This window comes from Pollicipes pollicipes, unplaced genomic scaffold, assembly GCF_011947565.3.
Source record: "Pollicipes pollicipes isolate AB1234 unplaced genomic scaffold, Ppol_2.1 Scaffold_4740;HRSCAF=5597_pilon_pilon_pilon, whole genome shotgun sequence".
Taxonomy (NCBI): domain Eukaryota; kingdom Metazoa; phylum Arthropoda; class Thecostraca; order Pollicipedomorpha; family Pollicipedidae; genus Pollicipes; species Pollicipes pollicipes.
In genome coordinates this window covers 38,077,550-38,099,229 of record NW_023596545.1, presented here as the reverse complement: position 1 = coordinate 38,099,229, position 21,680 = coordinate 38,077,550, and the positions used below count along the sequence as shown (strand labels likewise).

At 53.2% G+C, this 21,680-nt stretch overlaps 1 protein-coding gene across 1 annotated transcript; it reads right to left on the bottom strand.

The window, feature by feature from the left end:
- Positions 1–3,043: 3,043 nt before the first annotated feature.
- Positions 3,044–19,897, bottom strand: LOC119098324 (uncharacterized). The gene is made up of 16 exons (XM_037221245.1): positions 19,135–19,897; positions 18,741–18,869; positions 18,241–18,402; positions 16,582–16,686; positions 16,198–16,332; positions 14,538–14,659; positions 13,124–13,221; positions 11,421–11,557; positions 10,516–10,618; positions 8,674–8,735; positions 8,118–8,260; positions 6,668–6,776; positions 5,513–6,165; positions 4,721–5,335; positions 3,662–3,744; positions 3,044–3,350 (listed from the first exon to the last, which is right to left on the bottom strand). The coding sequence occupies exons 1-16, from the start codon at positions 19,316–19,318 to the stop codon at positions 3,044–3,046; spliced, it is 3,147 nt and encodes a 1,048-aa protein (XP_037077140.1). The 5' UTR covers positions 19,319–19,897.
- Between the last annotated feature and the right edge of the window lie 1,783 nt (positions 19,898–21,680).

Below are 21,680 nucleotides of genomic sequence, written 5' to 3'. Positions count from 1 at the left end.
ACTTTCCACGGTAAATTCATCACGCTTGCCGAGGTAAATCAGTAGATGATACAAGGGAAAGGACATAGGAACCTGCATCTGGACTTGGACCTCCGACATTACCAAACCACCGATCCTAATCCGGCGATGCTCAAGCCTTTTTCATTATTACAGCCTGATCTTCCAGCCTGGTGTACTCGGCTCGACTCTGCCACTGGAAGTCCAACAACACTATGGTGATAATGCGACATGCCCGTTGAACTTTCTGAAAGATTTTTCCTCCTTGCCTTCGATCGGAGCCAGAAACCCACCGATCAGTGGACATGTATGTCCGTTGTAAAACAGTGTACCTACATGGAACAACCCACCTGTATAGATGGAGGGCATAAATAAAGCAATCATTTGCGTACATTTTGGGCCAAGATGCGCGCATAATTGTGTGACGTCAAACTGAAAAGCTCGGAGCACGGGGCTTGCTTAGGTCACCAATGACAGTGTTGATCCATTCTACGTCAAGCTGTCCTACGCAAATCCATTCTGTTCTACGTCGACACTGAGAATGCCCATTCCTCCTTCCTCACAACCAAAAATGCGCGAGGATAATTAAGAAAATCTGAAGAGCTCTGGCAACATGACCCCGCATCAATGACAAGTACGCCATGAGTGCACAAAAAAATGGAACATTACTTTCGGTCATAACGTTGCGGCACAACCTGTGCGAAATCGCACAGGTTGTGAGGCTGTGACAATAACCACTACCATATGCGGCCACAATACAATACAACCCAGCTACAATCCAGACTAATCCAGCTACAGCCCAGGCTAATTGAAAGTGCGAAGGTGAAGCATTTACATTCGTACGCATCTCCTTGAGTGAGGACATTACTATCGCAGTTAACTGCTGCCTCGTTCTAGAGAAAAATGAAAACGAAAAGCTTAGTACGGCTTAAAACGTCGAGTTCTAACATCGAAACCAATGTTTGCTTAATTAAGTCGTTTAACCAATTTCATGGTAAACTGAAGGCCACTTAGGTCAGAAAGAACTCCAAACTCATAGTGCCCACTAACAGACAACAGTTATTTGTTGCCCGACCATTGCTATCGTGGCCACAATATAAACAGTGTCTAGGAGGTGCCGAGGTTTATGCGGCCTCTCTTCCCCAGTTGGTGAGGGGAGAGTTGACTCAAACCAAGCAGCCCGATACTAGTTATCAGTATGAAATTCCAGCAATTCCAGGATATAACGAGATGGAAGTGGGATGTGGTATCCTTATATGCTATCTATCTCTCTCTTTCTTATACTGTATACTCTCTCTTTCTCTTTCCCTCCTTCCTCTCTCCTCTCTCTCTCTCCTCTCTCCTCTCCTCTCTCTCTCTCTCCTCTCTCTCTCTCTCTCTCTCTCTCTCTCTCTCTCTCTCTCTCTCTCTCCTCTCTCTCTCTCTCTCATCTCCTCTCTCTCTCCTCTCTCTCTCCTCTCTCTCTCTCTCCTCTCTCTCTCTCTCCTCTCTACCATGGCTGCGTTACTTCATCCCTTTCTTGCAGACACTCCTATGACATGGCCCTTCCTACGAACATGGATGTAACCACCGCAGTCGGTGGCGTGTCCAGGCACCAGAAACATTTGGACAAATTGGATTTTTCGTAGCGTTTTGATCATATAAAGTGACATGAAGACATCAATAAATCTCAGCTGTCCTTTAGATGCTGTTAAAACGTCTCAAATCCTCTATAGCGCCTGTTTCCTCTCCTCGTGTCTATTTGCTGTCCCTCTGCCGCCTCCCGCGTTAAAAAACGCACCAAAATGCTGGCTTCGTGTGTACGCATCTTATCCAGTTTAATCCGGCTTCACACGTTCCGCGCGCGAGACGGCCGGTGGTTGGCGGCCGGCTCGATGCTGTTCTAGGGCCTTGGGCTCGATGGAGTCTTGCACCAAACGGCCGGTGGGCGGCGGCCGGCTCGGTGCAGTCGCGCGTCAATGTCGCGCGTCAATGTCGCGCGGGGTGATGTCCTAAAGCATCGGTGCATAACAAGGCGCACCCGGATAGCGCGCCCCATTGACGCAACGGCAAGAAAGCGCGTCGACCAAACAGCATTCGGCCAAATGCATTCGCCAAAGAAGATGTTCGGCTAGATGCATTCCTGTTATTGTCAGGATTCCGATCGCTCCGACCCGTGCCGAAAACTAACCACTATGTAACCGAACACGACCACAATGCCATGTAGGTTTCCCGGTGATTAACATTTTATGTTGTTATATATAGAAGTCACATCATTCGTGTGATTGCATTTTCAAAAGCTGAAAACGCGGACTCCAAAGGGGGCATGTATATTGCGAAGATGAATTCATGGATCGAGATCGATTTATATTCTTGGACTTGCGATCCTCGCGTTGAAAACGCTGGAATGAACCGCGTTTTCTGTCCGTCAAGTGAAATGACTGTCGTTTTCTGTGTTCGCTGCGTATCGCAAACGTTTTGCTTTTGCTCTCAGAATAAGAACTTATGCGTGTATATATTTAGACATATTGTGGATCCTGCTCTGGTACAACACAGACCTAACGGCATGGCAGCGCAGAGGGCTAGACGAACGCGATAAGGGTATAGATTGGTTCTAAAATTTTATAATGCGTTAACGGGAATTGGTTGAACTAAGAGCTCGAAAAGCAGTCAATGGGTAAATAAGGGAGAACATCATGTAGAACTTGACGTAAGCTGCCGGCATTTCGCAATGAAGCGAACCTGATGGCCGTTAGTCCAAACAGAAGCAGCAGCAAACGTTGAGAAGGAACTGAACCACTCGTCAACTGAAAAGGATTTCGTGTTTGCTATTTAAATACCGCCATACCGCTACCATGCTAAACAGCTGTGACAATAACCATTACCATGTGCGGCGCCTTCCAGCACATGCAATCATTTGGCAGATTCTGCCTTGGATCCATATGATAAATTACGCTTTGAATACGCAGCATCAGCTTACAGTGAGAACTCTTCCACATGCCTCGGCGTCATTTCCTGGACCGATTACGATTCCCTCTCACGCTCCAGGATCCGTGCTGCTCAGACATCAGCAAAAGACGACGTCATCTTTCGCCGAACCCCGCCGTTGAAGCCCATCTCCGGGCGTCGCCTCTCCGTCCGGCACCTCTCGCTGTCGGCCCCCGTCTCCACGCCCGTCGTTCGCCGCCGGGGATCGTCGGTCGTCACGGGTCGCGAGCCGGCTGGCCAGCCGGTCCAGCTCGGGGCGTACGCACAGCCCAGACGAGTCGAGCCCGCTCAGCTCCACTCCTGGCGGCGTCGCTACGAAGCTGACCGCGCGCTGCTCGGCGTCGTCGTGCACCATCGTCTCACGCGCGTGCCGCTCAGCCAGGCGACTGACGCCGCCGTGCAGAAGCTGAGCTGATTTCGCCGGGAGATAGATGGCGCGATAGTCAGGGTTCAGCGGAGGCAGGCTCCCAAGTCGAGCGGCAGTGGGCCGCGGCCGCGACGCCGGCGCCGTCTGCAGCGAGGCGACGCGGCCGGCCGACTGCTGCTGCGGAGAGCGGGCCCGCCTCAGCGCCACCGGTGAACCGCCGTCGTCGCTGCTGCTGTCGCTCTCACTGGTGGTCAGGGACGGCAGGCTGTGGCCGCGTCCCCGGCTCCGGCTCCTGCTCCGGCTCCGGATCTGGCTCCGGCTCCGGCTCACCGCCTCAGGACGCCGGCCATCCGCGGAGGCCGCCGCGCCGAAGACAGCGAGTGGCGACGGCGTGCGCGCGGGCCGGCGCGACGCTGCGGGCACGGCTGGCAGTCGCATCTGAGGTCGCACCAGCGGCCGCGCGCCGACCAGCTGGGCCTCCAAGTCCAAGCCCTCACCACTGCCGCTCCGCCCGACGGGAGTGACACTGCTGTCGTCGACAGGCCGGCAGCCTCTGTTCGGACCGAAGTCCTCGTCGCTCGACGACAGGACGTTGGCAGAGTCGGTCCCCGAGGACTCCGAGCCAGAGTCCGAGTCCGTCTCAAACAGCGGCCGCGTTGTGCCTACCGGCTCGAGCCGGCTGTTATCAGTTTTCGCCCCATCTTTGGACGAAGGTTTGGTCCGCGAAATATCCCCTTCGACTGAGTAATCGAGGCCGGTGCTGGGATGAGCGTCGTGCTGTTCACGGCTCAGTTCACTGATAGCACGGTTGGATGCATTGCTTGAATGTACCGCGTCCCGTGCCAGCTCCTGTTCACTCTCTGAGTCATCTAATGCAGTAGCAGAGCTGGAGCCAGGCTCGTCTCTTGCCTGGCCTTGTTCGCTGCTGAAATGAAGTAGAGGGTTATTGGGGCGCACTGTATTCCGCACTCTGTCGTACTTTCTGTCTTGCTCACTGTCGTAATGGTCAGAGTCGCTGGCGGACTGTGTCCAGCTCCGCACCTGGTCCTGGCCACCATCCTGCTCACTGTCAGAATGGTTGGAGGCGCGCTTTAACTGTGCCATGTCCCTTCCGAAGGCTTGTTCACTCTCCTCTTCACTATGAGAAGAGCGATCTGAGAAGCCTCCAGAAGTGAGCTCGGCCCCCGCCTGAGCCTGTCCACTTTCAGAATGGCGGTGGGCTGGCAGGGATTTCTGCTGTCCGCTGTCGGCGCCGCTGATGCCAGACGACGCTCTCTCAGCATCCCGCGGCTCTTTTCTGTCGTTTAGGGCATCCCGGCCTGACGATTTTTGAGCAGGAGCTGGCGGCTGGCCACGCTGAAGCGGGCGATGTGTCCGGGCTACGACTACCTTGGTGCAGGGGCGCACCGCCTCGGCGAAGACGCCGCTGCCACGAATGCTGCCTCTGCTCGACCCGCTGGCGGTGTCGTCCGAGTCATCGCCCGTGTGCGCCGAGATCTGCTCACTCATGTCCTCAATCAGCTGGTGGCGGGTGGTTGGAGCTGGTTGAGAGGCCAGCTCGTCGTCGTCGTCGTACCACACGTCCGACAGAGACAGGGACAGCTGTGCGCTCGACTCAGGCTCAAGCTCGGCTGGCGTGACGCCGACGCCGGATCCGACCTTGACCGCCATCTGACCGCTAGCTGACGACGCCGAGGCCGACCCGCCGCTCGATCGTCGACGGGAACCCTCGCTGTCTGCGTCGTCGTCGGAAGACTGCGCCCTTCTGTCGTCGTCCCCGTCCGAGCTGGACAGGGAGCCAGGCCTTCCAGTGTACCGCAGCTCCGCCGGCGTGGACTCGGGGCCACTCTGGACCGGCTGCGCTGCGTGCCCCGCCGACCTACCCAGCTCGCTGGCAGCCTGTCGCATCTCCACACTCTCCTCAGAACTAACCGGCGCCTGTGGCGCGCGTGAGAGGTACATCTCCTCACACAGCCTGCGCGGGTTGATGAGGATCTCGACGCTCTGACGGCGGGCGGTGGGAGGGGTCGGCACCAGGTCCGCAGGCGTTGCTCGGCGGCCGGAGGGCGGAGAGTCACGCCCTGAGGGCGGCCGGCGTCTTCTCTCGGGCGGCGTCCCATCCGACCGCCGCCGTCCACTGCCGCCACTGTCAGCGGCGCGGCGCCGACCCACCGCACGGGCCGGGACGCCGGTGTCGCCCGGCCGCATCTCCCACGCTTCCACGTCGCCCGACTGCAGGGTCTCTTCCTCGTCCTTAACTATGTTACGGCCTTCCTGGCTAGTCTCGTCTTGCAAGCTTTTAAAACTCCCCTGTCTGTCATCATCTCGCACGCTTCCGAAGCTTCCTCGCCTGTCCTCGGCCCGCACGCTTCCGAAGCTCACCCGTGAGCTGCCCCGGCTCTGGTCAGCTTCAGAGAGCTGCTGGCTGCCCTCCTCCTCCAGGCTGAGGAAGCTCTCCTGCCTATATCGCCTTCGCCCGCCATCCGGCCGGTCGCCCGAGCCCTGGGCGCTGCTGACGCTCCCGAAGCTCTGGCCGCGCTCGTCCGACTCCCGCACGCTGCGGAAGCTGTCGCGGCCGTCGCCGTCCTCGCGGGCGCTGTGGAAGCTCGCCTTCTGGCGTGAGCGGGCGCTGCCGTAGCTGTGGCCGCCGAAGCTGCGCTGCGAGCGTCGGCCACGCCCCACCCCCAGCTCGGCCAGCTCGTGCTGGAAGCCGGCGTTGTCCAGGCCGCCCTCCAGGCTGCGCACGCACTCGTCGTGGGGCACCACGGCCAGGTCAACAATGCCACGCCCCAGGTGCGACTTGCGGTAGCCGTAAAGCGTGTACACCAGCATGCCTGGAAGCGGACAAAAAGGGCATCACGCAGGTCTTGAATCACTAACGGCCCGGACATTGCCGTGAGACTGCAATGTTTTATGACTCGGTTTAAGGAACTGTTGGTTGACGCGTAGACAACGTGCTGCAATATAGGGTGAACGGTTACCGAAGGTTTGTCATAATGTATGTGTCGCTGACTCTCTCCGCTCTTACTCATGGTGTTGCTCGCCCACTTCGTTTGTTTTACAAATCATTCTGACAACAGACTTGGAATATACATGTTGGCATGTGTGGAAACTTGCTCCAATAAAATGCAATGCCAATGTCAAAGTAGCGTATGGATCGCGCTGGCTGTGTCTCGGTGTTTTTTTTTGTCTGACAACCACAGGTAACACCGCCTTCACACATGGCCTCTACGTGGGAACGCGTCTGTTTAGGCCCGGACCAAGGTGAATAACACATGTACTTCTGCTCTACACAGACGGTTGGTATAGTTCCTGCACCACCGCTGGGATGCCCACCTAAGAATGTCCAGATGAACAGCCGGTACCAGGCCCACTGGTGCAGCTGGTACATCAGGTAGCTGGAGAAGCCCATTACGACGCTGGTGCCCACCTGCACGGCCACCACCTGCCGGCCAGATCCCCAGCCGAGGTCAGCCGAGGTCAGTGCTCAGGTCACGCTGACAGTTGCCACCAGATTACGCGCCGACTCAGAGGCTAGGTCGATAGCGGTGGCACACAGAACACACCAGATTACGCGCCGACTCAGAGGCTAGGTCGATGGCGGTGGCACACAGAACACACCAGATTACGCGCCGACTCAGAGGCTAGGTCGATGGCGGTGGCACACAGAACACACCAGATTACGTGCCGACTCAGAGGCTAGGTCGATGGCGGTGGCACACAGAACACACTAGAATTGGCAGCGATTGATGTAGGTTTGTGGCGTGGGCGTCATGGATTCATGCAGCTCTTATCGCATTATCCTGTACAGTACATCTATATCCGTATATTTGCGCATACATGCCTTCGTCGTTTATATCCATATATGCTACCTTCGCGCGCGCATTCGTCAAGGACTAAGAAAGTCCCAGAAAGTCAGGGGAGTTGGAACGATTTTGCATCCAGTTTTAGCGGTGCAACGCGATGCCTAACATGACAGTCACTTCTTCTTTCATTCTTACTTCCCTCACTTCCCTCCCTTTTTCACTTTCTTTCCCCTCTCCCTTCGCACTCTTCTCTGACGCGCCATCTTTCATCTTTCCTTGTTTGTCCACAGGGAATTCAGTGCGGTATCCTATTTGCAAAAATGTCATCCCCGGCAAAGGAAGACTCATCGTTTTATCACAAAACTTTACCGCAGATGCTTTGACGCAATTTATCCAAGCGACGGAAACCACGCTTTTGCGCATTCCACTTACGAGAGGGTGGACGCAGTCAAACCATTTTTTTTTCTCACGCGTTCGCGCACTACACACGCTTTGCTTTCTGCGTGGTCTTCGCCTGATTTTACCCACGCGATCATAGGCGCCTTTAGATCATATGCAGGACCGTTTGTGAAACAGCTGCCAGTTTAATAATATATATGAACTGTGTCTTTATACTTAATACCTACATTCAGTTGGCAGTGTTGGTTTTAATGCCACCTATGTACGGCTTTTGAACTAGTTTCGCTTTCGCTTTTGAGTTCCACTGCCATATCTACATTCATGGCCTAAGCTAAACAAAGGCTACCATAAAGCTGTTGCTCATCAGGTATGGGTGCACGATCATTTAACAACAAACAGCGCTGGAGGAACTAACGCTAATTTTCTATATAAATACAAATATATATATATAATTCATCGTATATGTATATATGCGTACACACACACACACACACACACACATATATATATATATATATATATATATATATATATATATATATATGTAGATATAGACCTGTTTTCGGCGTGTGCGTGCTCACCCTGACGTCGAGCTGGTGCCTGTTGATGGCCAGCTGGAGGAACATGAGCACCACGCCAGAGAGGATGCCCTGCAGCGCCGACTGCACCTGCCGCTTCTCGCTGAGCCGGTTGGTCATGATCACCAGCGCCGGAGAGACGAAAACTGCGGTTGGCAGCGGCGAGGCGTCAGTTGTCACTGTAACCCCTCCCGACGCCGAGCCGCTCTAACCCCGCCAGCCCGCACACCATGACAGTCGGGAGACCGGGAGCCGCCGTCTCTGAGTCTGCTGCACGCGTGTACAGGGCACCACAGCGGGTATCGTTTGAACGTTCGCCTGACGGTTGGTCCGCACGCTCTGGTCTGGTACAGCAACCCTGAAGTCTGACAGTGAGCGGCCTCGCAATCCAAACCACCTCGCTTTGCTGGCGCGTCTGTCTTATGGCTAACGCCGCTCCGGGTCCGATGTGTTCCACTTTACGCACAAATCCAGTCAGATGGAGAAGCCTGAGCCCGCAGATCGCAAACACACGCGCTGCAGCACCGTGGGTTTCTTGCGTTCTCGAGATGCTACTCACAGTAAAGCAGCCAGGTAAACTTGAGCACAATCATCAAAGCACTCTCTCTGCTGGCATGCGATCTGGAAACAGCATCGTTGAGTTACCGGTGGAAGGAAGCATCTACGCGAAACTGATATACCACTTACATGTTATGACATAAAAGGCATGTGTGCACGTTTAACATAATGTAACGCATGAATGTAACACGTCTGATGGTGTGAGAATGGAGTCAGCACGAATATCTGATGGACTTGAAGGTTTCATAAGCCGGCAGTTTGGCCGATTATATGCATATGTATTACGTTAAATCTAAATAACTGTAAGCGAATAAAACGTCTAAGCTGGGGCCGTGGCACCGGGGACAGGCACGCTCCCTCTAACGCCGGAGAGGAGGGGACATTTCGCCCTATCCAAAGAGCATTGTTGTGGGATGAAATGGATTCTTCGTACATATTTTCACGCGGACGGGCCACTTTTCCTTAAGTTTATCATAACGAAGTTCCCTCACATCGGCAGGACTACATCGCTTCAAATACTCGTTCGATGCCACCAGGACACCAAGCGACCTTTTGGTGACATTCCCCATACGGGCCGAGCACATTCAGCGTCTTCCGGGCCTAGAGTGTAAAGCCGGATCCAGGAGGTGATTGGAGCATCACTTGTCCGTAATCTATGGACAAAGGATGTTTTTTAAAGGAGAAGATGAAAATTGATATTGAACTGTAGTATTCGTGCTATAATGCAATATCCTAACAGTCGTTAGGATTGTTAGTTACCTTATTTGGACGTGTTAGGACTTGGACCAGATACCTGTTAGGTACATAGCTCCGGCTGACCGGCACCTGTCCCTCAGTAACCGCCGTTATTTTCGTGCCCTGTCGTCAGTGACCTTTAGGTGTTTTCGTCACTTCCATAACCATGTTGTGGCAGTCGATTTAGAACACAAATAGATAAGGCTCTCCAATTTTTTTGTGGACATTTTTTTGTGCGTTGTGTACCATGAAGCATTTCGCTTATAACTGCCTTGCATGGTAGTGTCATCATGGAATACTTTGGAAAAATTCCGGGCCTTGGGAAAAAACTGACAAAGAGACAGAGCACATCTTCATTCAGCCACTCCATCTGACACGCAGCCTGAACCTGGCCACTCCGACTGACCTGGAGCCCACACCTGGCCACTCCGACTGACCTGGGGCCCACACCTGGCCACTCCAGCTGCCCGGAGCCCACACCTGGCCACTCCAGTTACCCGGAGCCCACACCTGGCCACTCCAGCTACCCGGAGTGCACACCTGGCCACCCCGACTGACCTGGAGCCCACACCTGGCCACTCCGACTGACCTGGAGCCCACACCTGGCCACTCCGACTGACCTGGAGCCCACACCTGGCCGCTCCAGCTACCCGGAGCCCACACCTGGCCACTCCAGCTACCCGGAGTGCACACCTGGCCACCCCGACTGACCTAAAATCCACACCTGGCCAATTTGGCTAACCCAGAGCCCAGCCTGACCACTCCGACTGACCTAAAATCCACACCTGGCCACTCCGGCTGACCCTAAGTCCACACCTGGCCAATCCGGCTGACCTCAGGCCTGCATCTGGCTACTGGGACAGTCCCGTAGCAGGCACCTGGCCATTCCAACTTACCTGAAGCCTGCACCTGGCAACTCCGTCTGACCTGGAGCCTGCCCTTGACCACTCAAACCGACCTGGAGTCTGCTTGACCACGCTGCATGACCTAAGACCTCCTGGCTACGCTGACTGACCCGGTACCTGTCCCTTGTCAGATCAGCCGACCCGCTGCACGACCCTGGTCACTGTGACTGACGTGGAGGCCGTCCCTGAACACTCCGACTGACCTGGACACCATAACGGCGATGAGCAGCGCCTGGAAGACGAGGAACGTGCCTGACGACAGGCAGAGCACCAGGCCCGAGAAGTCTTGGAAGGCGGCACCGATCCCTGTCGCGCGGTCAGACACATGTCATCTCTGAACCCGCGGGGGCGGCTGGTCGGCGCGGCGGCCGTCTGCCTGCGTCAGTCGGATGTGCAAAGGTAGCCAGAGAGCCGTTACCAACATTAGACAGCGCCGTGTCCCTGTCGCTATGGCGGTATAAATACATAGAAGTGGTGTTCCTGGTCGACTAGGTTATGATGTTTTAAGCCAACGAATGAGTGGAAGTGCTCTAAGCATGGCGATACAGAAAACTAAGCCCCCATGTGACAGCTATATATTTACCAGTCACAGCAAGCGTTAATCATGATGGTGCCCTTTGTATAATAAACCGGTGCCACTAATACACACACACAAACGCACACACACACACACACACACACACACACACACACACACACACACACACACACACACACACACACACACACACACACACACACACACACACACACACACACACACACACACACACACACACACACACACACACACACACACACACACACACACACATACACACGTACACACACATACACACACACACACATATATACATATATATATATATATATATATATATATATATATATATATATATATATATATATATATATATATATATATATATATATATATATACATACATATGCTACATACAACACACCATCACGAATACTGCATATGATACACCATCAGGGTGTAGCATGTACAATTTCAGATGATTCGCGAAAGCCGAGACATTACCGCGGCCGTAATACACGGTTCCATACTTGTCCGGTCACACTACATTTGTCGATGACCGCTGACCTGCCAGCGCGGTGGAGATGAGGGTGGTGACCGTGGGGGCAATGGACGGCCGACGCGCAGCCAACCGCGACCAGAGTAGGCCGTCAGACGCCATCTGCTCCAGCGTGTTCGCAGACAGCACGAGCATGCTCAAGATCCTGCCGCCACACAGCAGGTCAGGTCAATGGAAGGAACGCCGCCTCATGTGTCGCACGGTCACCTTCTGGCTTTTCACGTGATGGCAAAGGTAAAAAGGGAGGTCCTCGGCGTCATCTTCTTTGGTTTATGAGCTATGGGCATGCATTACTACCTGCAGCCAAATGCGTTCCCATTTCCCATAAATACTCGTTAATATGGTTGATCGGTTTTACCCTTGGTGTTAGTCTCATGCAGTGCACTTGGTTTGAATTCTATTCGGGAGAACATTACCATTGTGAAAGCTCAGAAGCCACTGGACCGATCTTGTCGTGGAAGGGCTCAAACGAACCGCTGTAGCAATTACTCTCTTTCGACATTTAACGGTTTTAAAGATTTGGTCAGTGCTGCTCTCAGGAGGGGGAAGCGTGCGATAGACAGGTTTTGTTGTGGTGAATTTATAGTGGATTTAGATAACACGATAAATAAATGAAGGAACCCAAGCACGCAAAGTTTTAGGTATGCGAATAAGCCATTTTTAGTTGCATCTGATAGAGACGCACGTATACAGCCGGAGTGTCACTTCCGTCTTTAATTGGTGTCCTCAAATGACTCTGCTCACCTTGCCCTGAGATAACTACGAATACTTTACACTGCCAGAAATGAATACATTTTACAAATCAATGACTTCGAATCACCAGTGACGGACCTGGCACTGTTCAGCGATGGTTTTCAAAACACAAGATATTAAATATTTTTATTTCAATGCTAAGAAACCCACGACAACCGTCAGCCCGGCTTAAAATGATAAGGAGATTGTGAGAGCACATTGATCGGTTGTTTTTACCAGTAGCGGATATAAGAATACTAAAGGAGCGGGGTCAGCGGGATCGTTAGTCAATCTTCCGTTGAAGTGTTCGTGCCAGCGCGCGCAAATCATTTACACGTGTATACTTTGACAGGAAACCACTTTACGTCACCTCACTCCCTCTCGTGCGTGCTATTTGACACAGGCAGCAATGGACAGATCATGGCAGGAAACACTAGAAGCACTGCTAAATATACTGCCATCGAGATATTGGGCTTCCATCCAAACTGTGCAACACCGCCCTTTTCATGCCTCCATACGCCTTTAAAATGTTCGTTTTTGAACAGCTGCATCTCACTTCCGTTAAACACCGACCAAATACAGTCAGAGAACCGCGGACAACACATTTGCCCCCACCAGCCCGTGATTAATACTGTCCCGCATCCAAAAAGTCTTCCTGAACTGTCGCCTCTTGCTACAGGGGGCTCCAATTGTGACAGTCTTTGTCAAATATATTTTAAGAAACTCACCAGGTTTCGGAGCGCCAACTGGTGTGCAACGTGATTTTTCTTTCCTGAACTTTTCTGTGCCTGCCTCACGCTCTGTTTGGGCGTCTCATAGTAAGCATGGTGGCATTGGGCGCCCTCCGTGCAGGCTTACATCATTGCTTCGCTTGAACACCCGTGGCACCACATTTGCTGAGGGAAAAGCACACGCATACCTGCGTCCTGTACACGAACCGTGGCGTGCACGCGGTCCTGACCGACGGCCTTTCCCCTACCCGGCCACGGACGCGACGAGAGCCCCCAGGCAGTTGAGCGTCGCCACCCAGCCAAGTCCTTCAGCCTTCATGGACGTGGCCACCGGTGTGATGCTGTTCTGCAAAAAACAGATGGACGCTCCGAATCATGCACCATCAGCTGGTCCAACGTAAGCATCATGGGAACACGTCGATGCAGCTGTATGTAACGCTGTGAGGTCGAAATCAAATTCAGATAACATGTGTGTGTAATGTACATTTAACGAGAATGCTTCGCGTTTGAAGATTAAGCAAACAAGCATCAGCTTTAATTAAATGAGGTCGCTTATAACTACTGGTATACTTCTAAGTGGGAATAACAGCTCTAAACAACAAAATCCCTTTTTAATAGATATGTTCCCTACATGCTCCCATTGTTTGCTCGCATAATCGCACTTCGCTCGCATAATCGCACTTCGTTGATTGACAGGCCACTGACGGCTGCTATGTCTGGAAATCGCACTCACGAAAGCCAAGTATGCACGTCTAAGTAATCATATTTTTCTTGGCCTCAACCGCCACATGGCCAATGAAATGACAAAATTCAAAGGACGATATTGGAGCGCCATGAATGACTGGGTGACCCTAAAACAGTCTGCACGAAGAAGCCTGCACATCTTTGCACACAGAAACATGATGGGCTTAGATTCTAAGAAGAGCAGGGCTGAACTGCACCGAATGACCTGCAAGATGGCTATTTCAGGTCAAAACCCCATACAAATGTGAAACACTCCCTTTAAGTAGCACATATAAGCGCGCTTGGCGATGATAGTAGTGTTTTGTTCAATTTGATTTTACAACGTGCTATGCTGAGCCTCACATTCAGGTCGTTGTCGGTAATGTGTGGAGAACTTGTGGTTGTTGTTTCACATTCGGAAACAAGACGGAGACAGCGAAAAAGCTCTTAGCTGTCCGGGCCCAGTAGCCCACTGCTTTAGAATATCCGATTGTAAAACATTAAATGACCGTTGTCTTCCTCAAATCAACACCTTCTTCGTCGCAAACATTTCCGCAATTTATAACAGCCGACCAAAGTTTCGCTCGGTCACCTATGGACTTGGTGCTCCGCTCTCTCAGCAGCAGACTGCAGGGTCCCGCTTGCTCAGCAGGGGACTGCAGGCTTCGGCTCTCTCAGCAGCGGACTGCAGGGTTCCGCTTACTCAGCAGCAGACTGCAAGGTCCCGCACTCTCAGCAGCAGACTGCAGGATTCCCTTGCTCAGCAGCAGACTGCAGGGTTCCGCTTACTCAGCAGCAAACTACAAGGTTCCGCTCTCTCAGAAGCGGACTGCAGGGCTCCGCTTTCCCCAGCAGCGGACTGCAGGGTTCTGCTTATTCACTACTGAACCCTCGCGTCTTGCTAGCTCACAACTGAAATCTCGCATCTCGCTAGCTCACCAGCATGTCGTACGGCTGCAGGAGGCTGACGCTGACGGCCTTGATCATGGCGATGATGGCCACGATGAGGGTGACCACCAAGCTGATGGCCGTGGAGGAAGTGGCGCCGCGCGACTGGGTTGCTGCACCACGTTTGTAATGCAAACAAAACACAACAGATTGGTGTCAGCGCCCTTGCAATTTCGATGTCGTCTCCCATCTCAGTGTAAGCCAGGTTATCTCAACTCTCGCTGGCCGTCTACGTGTTCACCTCGCAGTCCCGACAACTCTGACCGTTTTCTGTGTCCGTGTCTCACGGAATCAGGTTCGCAAGGGAATGCTAGCCGTTTTAGGGCGTGAAGTTGCCCCTTAGTTAGTGGTGCATCATACGACACGTCAATTCTGTCTGCACCATTCCAGTACATACGGCCAGCGACGGCCAGGAGATCTCGGAAACTAAAAGCTAGAACTGGATACTCGCGCGTTTCACTTAAAAACACACTAGAAAGCGTCTGAACACTCTGGTCGGGACCCACGACTATGGTATAATATCTTTAGCGACATGTAAAACTTATCTCTGACAGCTACAGTACGTCAAGTACTGTCTGAGGGTGGTTGCGTGGCTGTGTCCGCTATAGTTCCCTCGCGGCCAGCAAGGGTAACACCTGCGCTCGTTGATGGGACCTTCGCTACGCCGCCTCTGAATGTTACGGCGAGAAGACTTACCGAGAGTGTAACTTACCCATCGTATCGCTTACCGAACACGTGACTTACCGAGTAAGTGACCTATCGAGCTTGTGACTTACCAAACATCTGACTTACCGAGCGTTTAACTTATCTAGCATGTAACTTATCGAACATGTAACCTGCCGAGTGTGTGACTTGCCGAGGTTATGTCTCGCCGAATATGTGACTTGTCGATTGTGCGACTTACAGACTGACTTACAAAACCCATTTCTGAATGGGCTGCTTACCTTCGTCTTACTACGAGTAGTGACCGTGACTTATCGAGTGTGTTTCTTATCGAATAAACGGCTTATCACGTGTGTGGCCTATTGAGCGTGTGGCTTACCCAGTGTGCCACTTACAAAGTGTGTGACTTGCAATGTTTCTGTGTGAGTGTGTTACTGCACCTTACCACATGTGTGGCCTATTGAGCGTATGACTTACCCAGTGTGCCACTTACAAAGTGTGTGACTTGCAGTGTTTCTGTGTGAGTGTGTTACTACACGCCTTATCACGTGTGTAAATTATTGAGCGTGTGACATTACCCAGTGAGCCACTTACAAAATGTGTGACTTGCAGTGCCTTGCGTGTGTTACTGCCTGCTTGCCGAGTGTGCCGCGCCGAGACTGTCATGCATCGTGGGCAGCTTACCGGATGTGGGACCCGACGAGCGTATGACTCACCGTGCATGGAACGCACCGATGCCTGGGGTGTGCGACTCACCAGCGTCACGAGCATTCGAGTGTGTCACTTACCAAGCATGGAAGGTGCCGAGCATGGGACTTGAGTGTGTGACTCACGAATGCCAGGCTTTCGAGCGCACTACCTTCCCACACCGGGCGTGACCTTGACATGCCTAGCGGGCCTTGACATTTCGAACGTGGCATTGACATGCCTAACGTGGTCTTGCCATATCAAACGTGGCATTGACATATCGAACGTGGCCTTGACATACCGAGCGTGGCCGTAGTGACCAGGGTGAGGAACACATGCATGTAGATGGCGCTGGCACGGAACACGCCGTGCGCGCCAAACTCCGACGGCACAAAGGTGCTATGGCCACTTCCGTCCTGCCAGCTATCTCTGGAACCTGAGAGCGCGGATAGAGGGGATGGAGAATCATCACCCATTCGTTCAGGCGCAGCATGCGTCACGATAAAATCGTCAAAGCACGTGATTAGACAAAGCACGTGATTCGCCTCACTTGCGATATGCCCTGGTGAGAAACCGGAGAATCGGCTCTCCCATAGACTGATGCAATGGTCCAAAAGATGCAGGCACCTGACCACAGTTACTTACCACTGCAGCATATTCGCAGAGCATGCTGCACGGTACTGACCTTTCACACCGATGACAATGATGGTGAAGATAACTGTGATGAAGTTTAACAGCAGCAGTATTTGGTTGGCCCTACAGGCCAGATGACTGTTGAGGGCGCACGCAACTGAAGCATACAACATACATCCATTAGAGGCGAGTGCCACAGGTCCAAAACAAATCCAATAAACTGTCGGACCATGCGCCCAAAGTTGCCCAGGGTCGTTAGCATCATACCCCTCCGGCTTCTGGAATAACATCCGATTAGTTACACCTAGGCCTATCAAATTCCAAGCACCGGCCTGCCTTTTTAACACTATCAGAATGATACCTTGATACATTTTGGAAAAAAATATTGTTGCCAGTCTGTGCTACAGAGCTACGACGCCAACAAGGAAAGCTCACGCGGCGATGCGTGTCCCTACAGGCAGACATTTCCAGCCTTTTTCTTCGCCTCGAATTTTCGGCAAATGTGTTGAATTTATTCGTAGGTTTGACCATATCCCAACTAAGACCAACCGCACTGAAGCGTACACATAACATCACCAACGGAATTGGTGCGACGTTGAATCATAAATGGCGAGCCAAAATGATTTCGACCTGCTAGTTGTGATAAACAATTCGTCGGCCTTCCGAAATTTTCGAAACCAATCAATACTCATCAGGTACATTATTATGAAATAACGCGCCATTAGCGATGCTATTTTCGCTTAAAATCAAAATTAGTCGTAGCTTTCTTCAATAGAACAGCAAGTGCCCGATCGAAGATATGTCACCGAATTGTTCCTGTCGTCCCATGTTACTTCCACTTGTTCTTGAAATTACGGTAAACGCGAGGAAACAAAATATTCTGCAATTGTGTTTTATGCTACAATAATCGTCCAAAGACGTAAATCGCCAAAACATCACGGAACACGGAGGGCAGAACTTAATGCCTGACGAACCAATATGACCTTGACCTGGCTTGGAACTGACTTGGCTTAACTATATACCTTGAGCTCTGCTCATGCTGTAGCATGCTTTTGGTGCGAGAAAGACGTTGATTCGGCCATGCGCTAATTACAGAGCAATACAGCCGTGTTAATATGGAAGCACAGTGTCCAAAATATTAAAAACATGAGCATTCCAAATTATATGTTGTGTGATTATCCCTGACAGTGAAATGTGATTGGACATGGTTACCAAATACCTTTTAAATTTTTGTAATACGACAGTTAGATTCTAGGATTGCAGATGGGTTAAAGTGAGCCACAGGCAAGCCGCAAGCTGGCGGAATTTCTCAGGTGTTGCATGGTTTTTGGAGCGAGAAAAACACAATATAACGTGCCACATCATACATTATATCAAAACAAATTATAATTGTATGTCTTTTGACCACTTGTGGAAACCCGGACCATCCACCTCCGTTCCCCTCAATCAGAGTTCGAATCGCAGGGCGGTAGGCTGATGAGTGCGCTATGCGGCCATCGGATAACTCGAGCCGATACCATGGCAGCGGCCTGAGCGGCAACGAACCCTCTTCCACGCGTGCCATAACGTCACGGCCACGCCAGCGTGCGGTCGGCCCTGGCGCCCGTACGTCCGACAGCGCCCGTCCAGGGGTGAATAGGGCCGCATCCCAGCGGCGACCGACACCAGAGGTCGGCGGCGCCGCTCCGCCCGTCACCTGGCCCGCGCTCACCGCCAACGATGATGACAGCCGACATGGCGACGGGGTCGAAGAAGCTCCAGAGCTCCGTCTGGTGGTCGCCCAGCGCGCAGCATGTCTGCAGAGAGGTCAGCAGCGTGTCGTTCGACAGGAAGCTGGAGTAGTAGGTGATGGCCTTGGCCATCAGGCCGGCGCCTGTCGGCCGAAGACGGGCGTGTTTGAGAGCGGCGGCGGGCGGCACCCGTCACGAGCGCGCGCCGTGCGACCCAGACGGAGAAGTGTCCTGAGCCCTTGCCACTCTCCTCCGTTCTGTTTGTGGCTGGTAGCTTGACAACCAGTCGCTTGTATCTAGTGAGTGGAAATGTCAACTTCTTAAGGGCTTTGATCTGGTTTTGTCGCATCTCAAGCGTTTAGTCACACCGACGCCACCGTTAACAGGCGCAAATGGTTCACATGATTTTACGCTGCTGATCACATACCGCTGTAAAGGGAGCACATTGCGTAGCGCGCGTCGTTACGTGCTGTGCACATACCAACAACACACTCGCCGACGACGGCCCAGCCGACGACGAAGGCAGGCAGCTCTCCCAGGTAGGTGTAGCAGAAACTGTAGGGTGAGCCGGTCGCCTGTGTTCTCTGCGTCAGCTCCACGTAGGCCAGCCCTACCCGCCGACGGGGCGGTGTCAGACATATGTGCTATCCTCAACTCACCAACCCTTTCACATACATGTGTCCTAATCGTGGCGGGTGAAGTGAACGTCACCAAAAGGCGTGACCGCGCAGGCGTGTCAGCACACCGCAACGAGGTGCCTACGACAGACTACGAGGTACCTACGACAGACTCCTCACCGCCGTACAGAGCGGCACTTTGGACGTTTCTGATCGTCTTCGCTGGCCGCCGTGCGACACAGACGCCCGCCAACTGACCTGTGATGGCCGCCAGCACGGAAGAGACGGCCACGCTGACGAGCGTGGCCGGGCCGGCCACCTCGCTTATGCAGTAGCCGACCAGGATGTAAGAGGAGAGCGCCACAGAGGCAGAGGCGCCCACCGTCCAAAGGCGGCGCACCGGCAGCGTCGGCGTCGGCTGCTGGTTCTTCAGCCGGAACATGGTCAGGTCAGGTCAGGTCAGGTCAAGTCGTGGCAGTGTCCGACTGACGGCACGAGGGCTGACCTGCGACGGGGCGTCCCTCGACGCGGGAGAGGACGTGACGATGCAAGGCGGAAAATCGCTCGGTGTCGTCCAGCTCTGACTACTAGACCCTCAACATTGCTGCCTACCACCGCAACAAATTTCCTTGGCTCTTGTGTCTGTTACCACAGCTCTCTCTCCATCACCGCCGCTTGTCCTTGCAACACTGTCTCCGACACAGCCGCTTGTCGCTACAACGCCGTCTCCGACACCACCGCTTGTCAATGCAGCACCGACATTGCTTCGTATTACAACCGACGGGCGCCGGTGCGGGCGAGCCGGGCGTTGCCGGCTGGCTAGACCACGCTCACGCAGCTTCGCCGGTCTCCCGGTGCCGCCACGCCGCGCTCCGTTCGTGCTGCACTTCAGCCGCGACGCCGCCGGCGCACGTGAGCCTCCGGCCGGCTCTGTCGTCGACACTGATTGTGCGATAGGCCGCGACCGTGACGTAGCCACAGCACGACGTTGGTATGAAAGCTGGGCCCCTGTCGAGAAGTACGGTCGAAGGCTTTTCGTGCTTGTCGTCTTGATCGTCGTTGTGAGTTTTCGAGGCACAAGGTAGCGCGTGCCTTCTCGAGCTGACGAATCCTGATTTGGCGCTTGATCGGCCTTCGGCCATCTTATCTGCTGTATCACACACCTATGTCGCCAGCTGGCTGCGTGATAAGGCAGCTATGTCGCCCGACCCAGCCGGCCGGTGGTGCAGCCTCGCGCTCCCAGCGGCTGCAGATCACCGCCGATAATCCTACCGCCCATCCCCGATATCAGCGCCACCGGAGGGGTGCAGTGGTGGTGCAGCCTCGCGCTCACCATCGCTCACCCTGCCACCCATCCCCTGATATCAGCGCCACCGGAGGGGTGCAGTGGTGGTACAGCCTCGCGCTCCTAACGGCCCCAGATCACCATCGCTCACCCTGCTACCCATCTCCCGATATCAGCGCCACCGGAGGGGTGCAGTGGTGGTGCAGCCTCGCGCTCCTAACGGCCTCAGATCACCATCGCTCACCCTGCTACCCATCTCCCGATATCAGCGCCACCGGAGGGGTGCAGTGGTGGTGCAGCCTCGCGCTCCTAACGGCCCCAGATCGCCATCGCTCACCCTGCCACCCATCTCCCGATATCAGCGCCACCGGAGAAGGCTGTTCTTGTGACGCCCTCGGTGTAGGGAACTGCCAGTTACTGTGGTTTGGCCACCTTCCACAGGACTGGGCTGGCACGACCCTTTTCCCCCGCCTATCGATTCGGCCGCGGCCCAAGGATTTTCCCGGGTAGTTTACAGCCATCCTCAGGGCAAGGCAAACAAGCTCAAATCGTGTCTCATCTGCGCTCTGGTTCGAAAGCCTGCAAAGTTACATATAAATGAGTCTACGACGCGGTCCACTTCTAACGGAGAGCGTGTATTCCCCTGAGGTCGTTCCATGACCTTCTATGGTTTCATGGTTTGTCCTTAGTTGTTCTAGCACGTGCGAAGATAGTGCATACAGTGAATTGCAACGATATTAACAGTCTGCTGGTAGCGTTTTAGGTGGTCTTCAAGGCTTAACCTTCGTTGACGTTGACCTAGTATGACCCACCAATAACAACATCTTGACATTTTAAAGGATTAGGTATTTTTGTTCAGGACATACCGGCATCGGCACGGGTTGATTCAAATTTGATGTCCAGATTTAACTGGACCTGAACTTAATCTTGAATGACCTATCCAAAAACTCCCAGAAATGGGGACACTCCCTATAAACCCACATCATACTTCCGAACCCATACGCCGAGACGAGGTGGTTCCGCAAAGCAAATGCAATGCGATGCAAAAGAAGCATCGCAAAACGCTACCTGCCCATTATCGCTCTGCAAATCTGCGTAAACGACCACAGATTTCCACCGCCGGTCAATGTAACCACTTGGAATTCCAAGATTAAGAGCAATAGGTGTCGAAACCAGCCAGTCTCAAACTTTATCGCGATTTGTCCAGCAGTTCTGAAATGGCCTCTGAAAAGCACAGAGCTCATGTCGATTCGACTGACGTCCCCATTCGCATCTGCAGGCCCCAGCTGAGGCCACAAAGTTGCCTTATCAATACCGCAGCCTTGAGCCTAGATCCTGTCGATAGCCGGAGTCATATAGCATAGCGTTGTCCGCGTATCGTTCCGGGCTGAGTGCCCATTCGTGGTATTGCTATACAACGGAAATTGAATGCATGGGTATTTATAATCGCTGCAAGCTTATATGTGCTCACCCCATTGCCCAGACTTAGACTTGAATTGCTCCATGCCATTTAAATGCA

Coding starts and splice junctions, on each gene's coding strand:
- LOC119098324 (XM_037221245.1), bottom strand. CDS start 19,318: ATGTTCCGGCTGAAGAACCAGCAGCCGACGCCGACGCTGCCGGTGCGC. Junction 16,333..16,581: donor CATTGTCATCGGTGTGAAAG/GTCAGTACCGTG, acceptor CCGCGCTCTCAG/GTTCCAGAGATAGCTGGCAG. Junction 3,745..4,720: donor CGGTGCGCCCCTGCACCAAG/GTAGTCGTAGCC, acceptor CCGTGCCCGCAG/CGTCGCGCCGGCCCGCGCGC.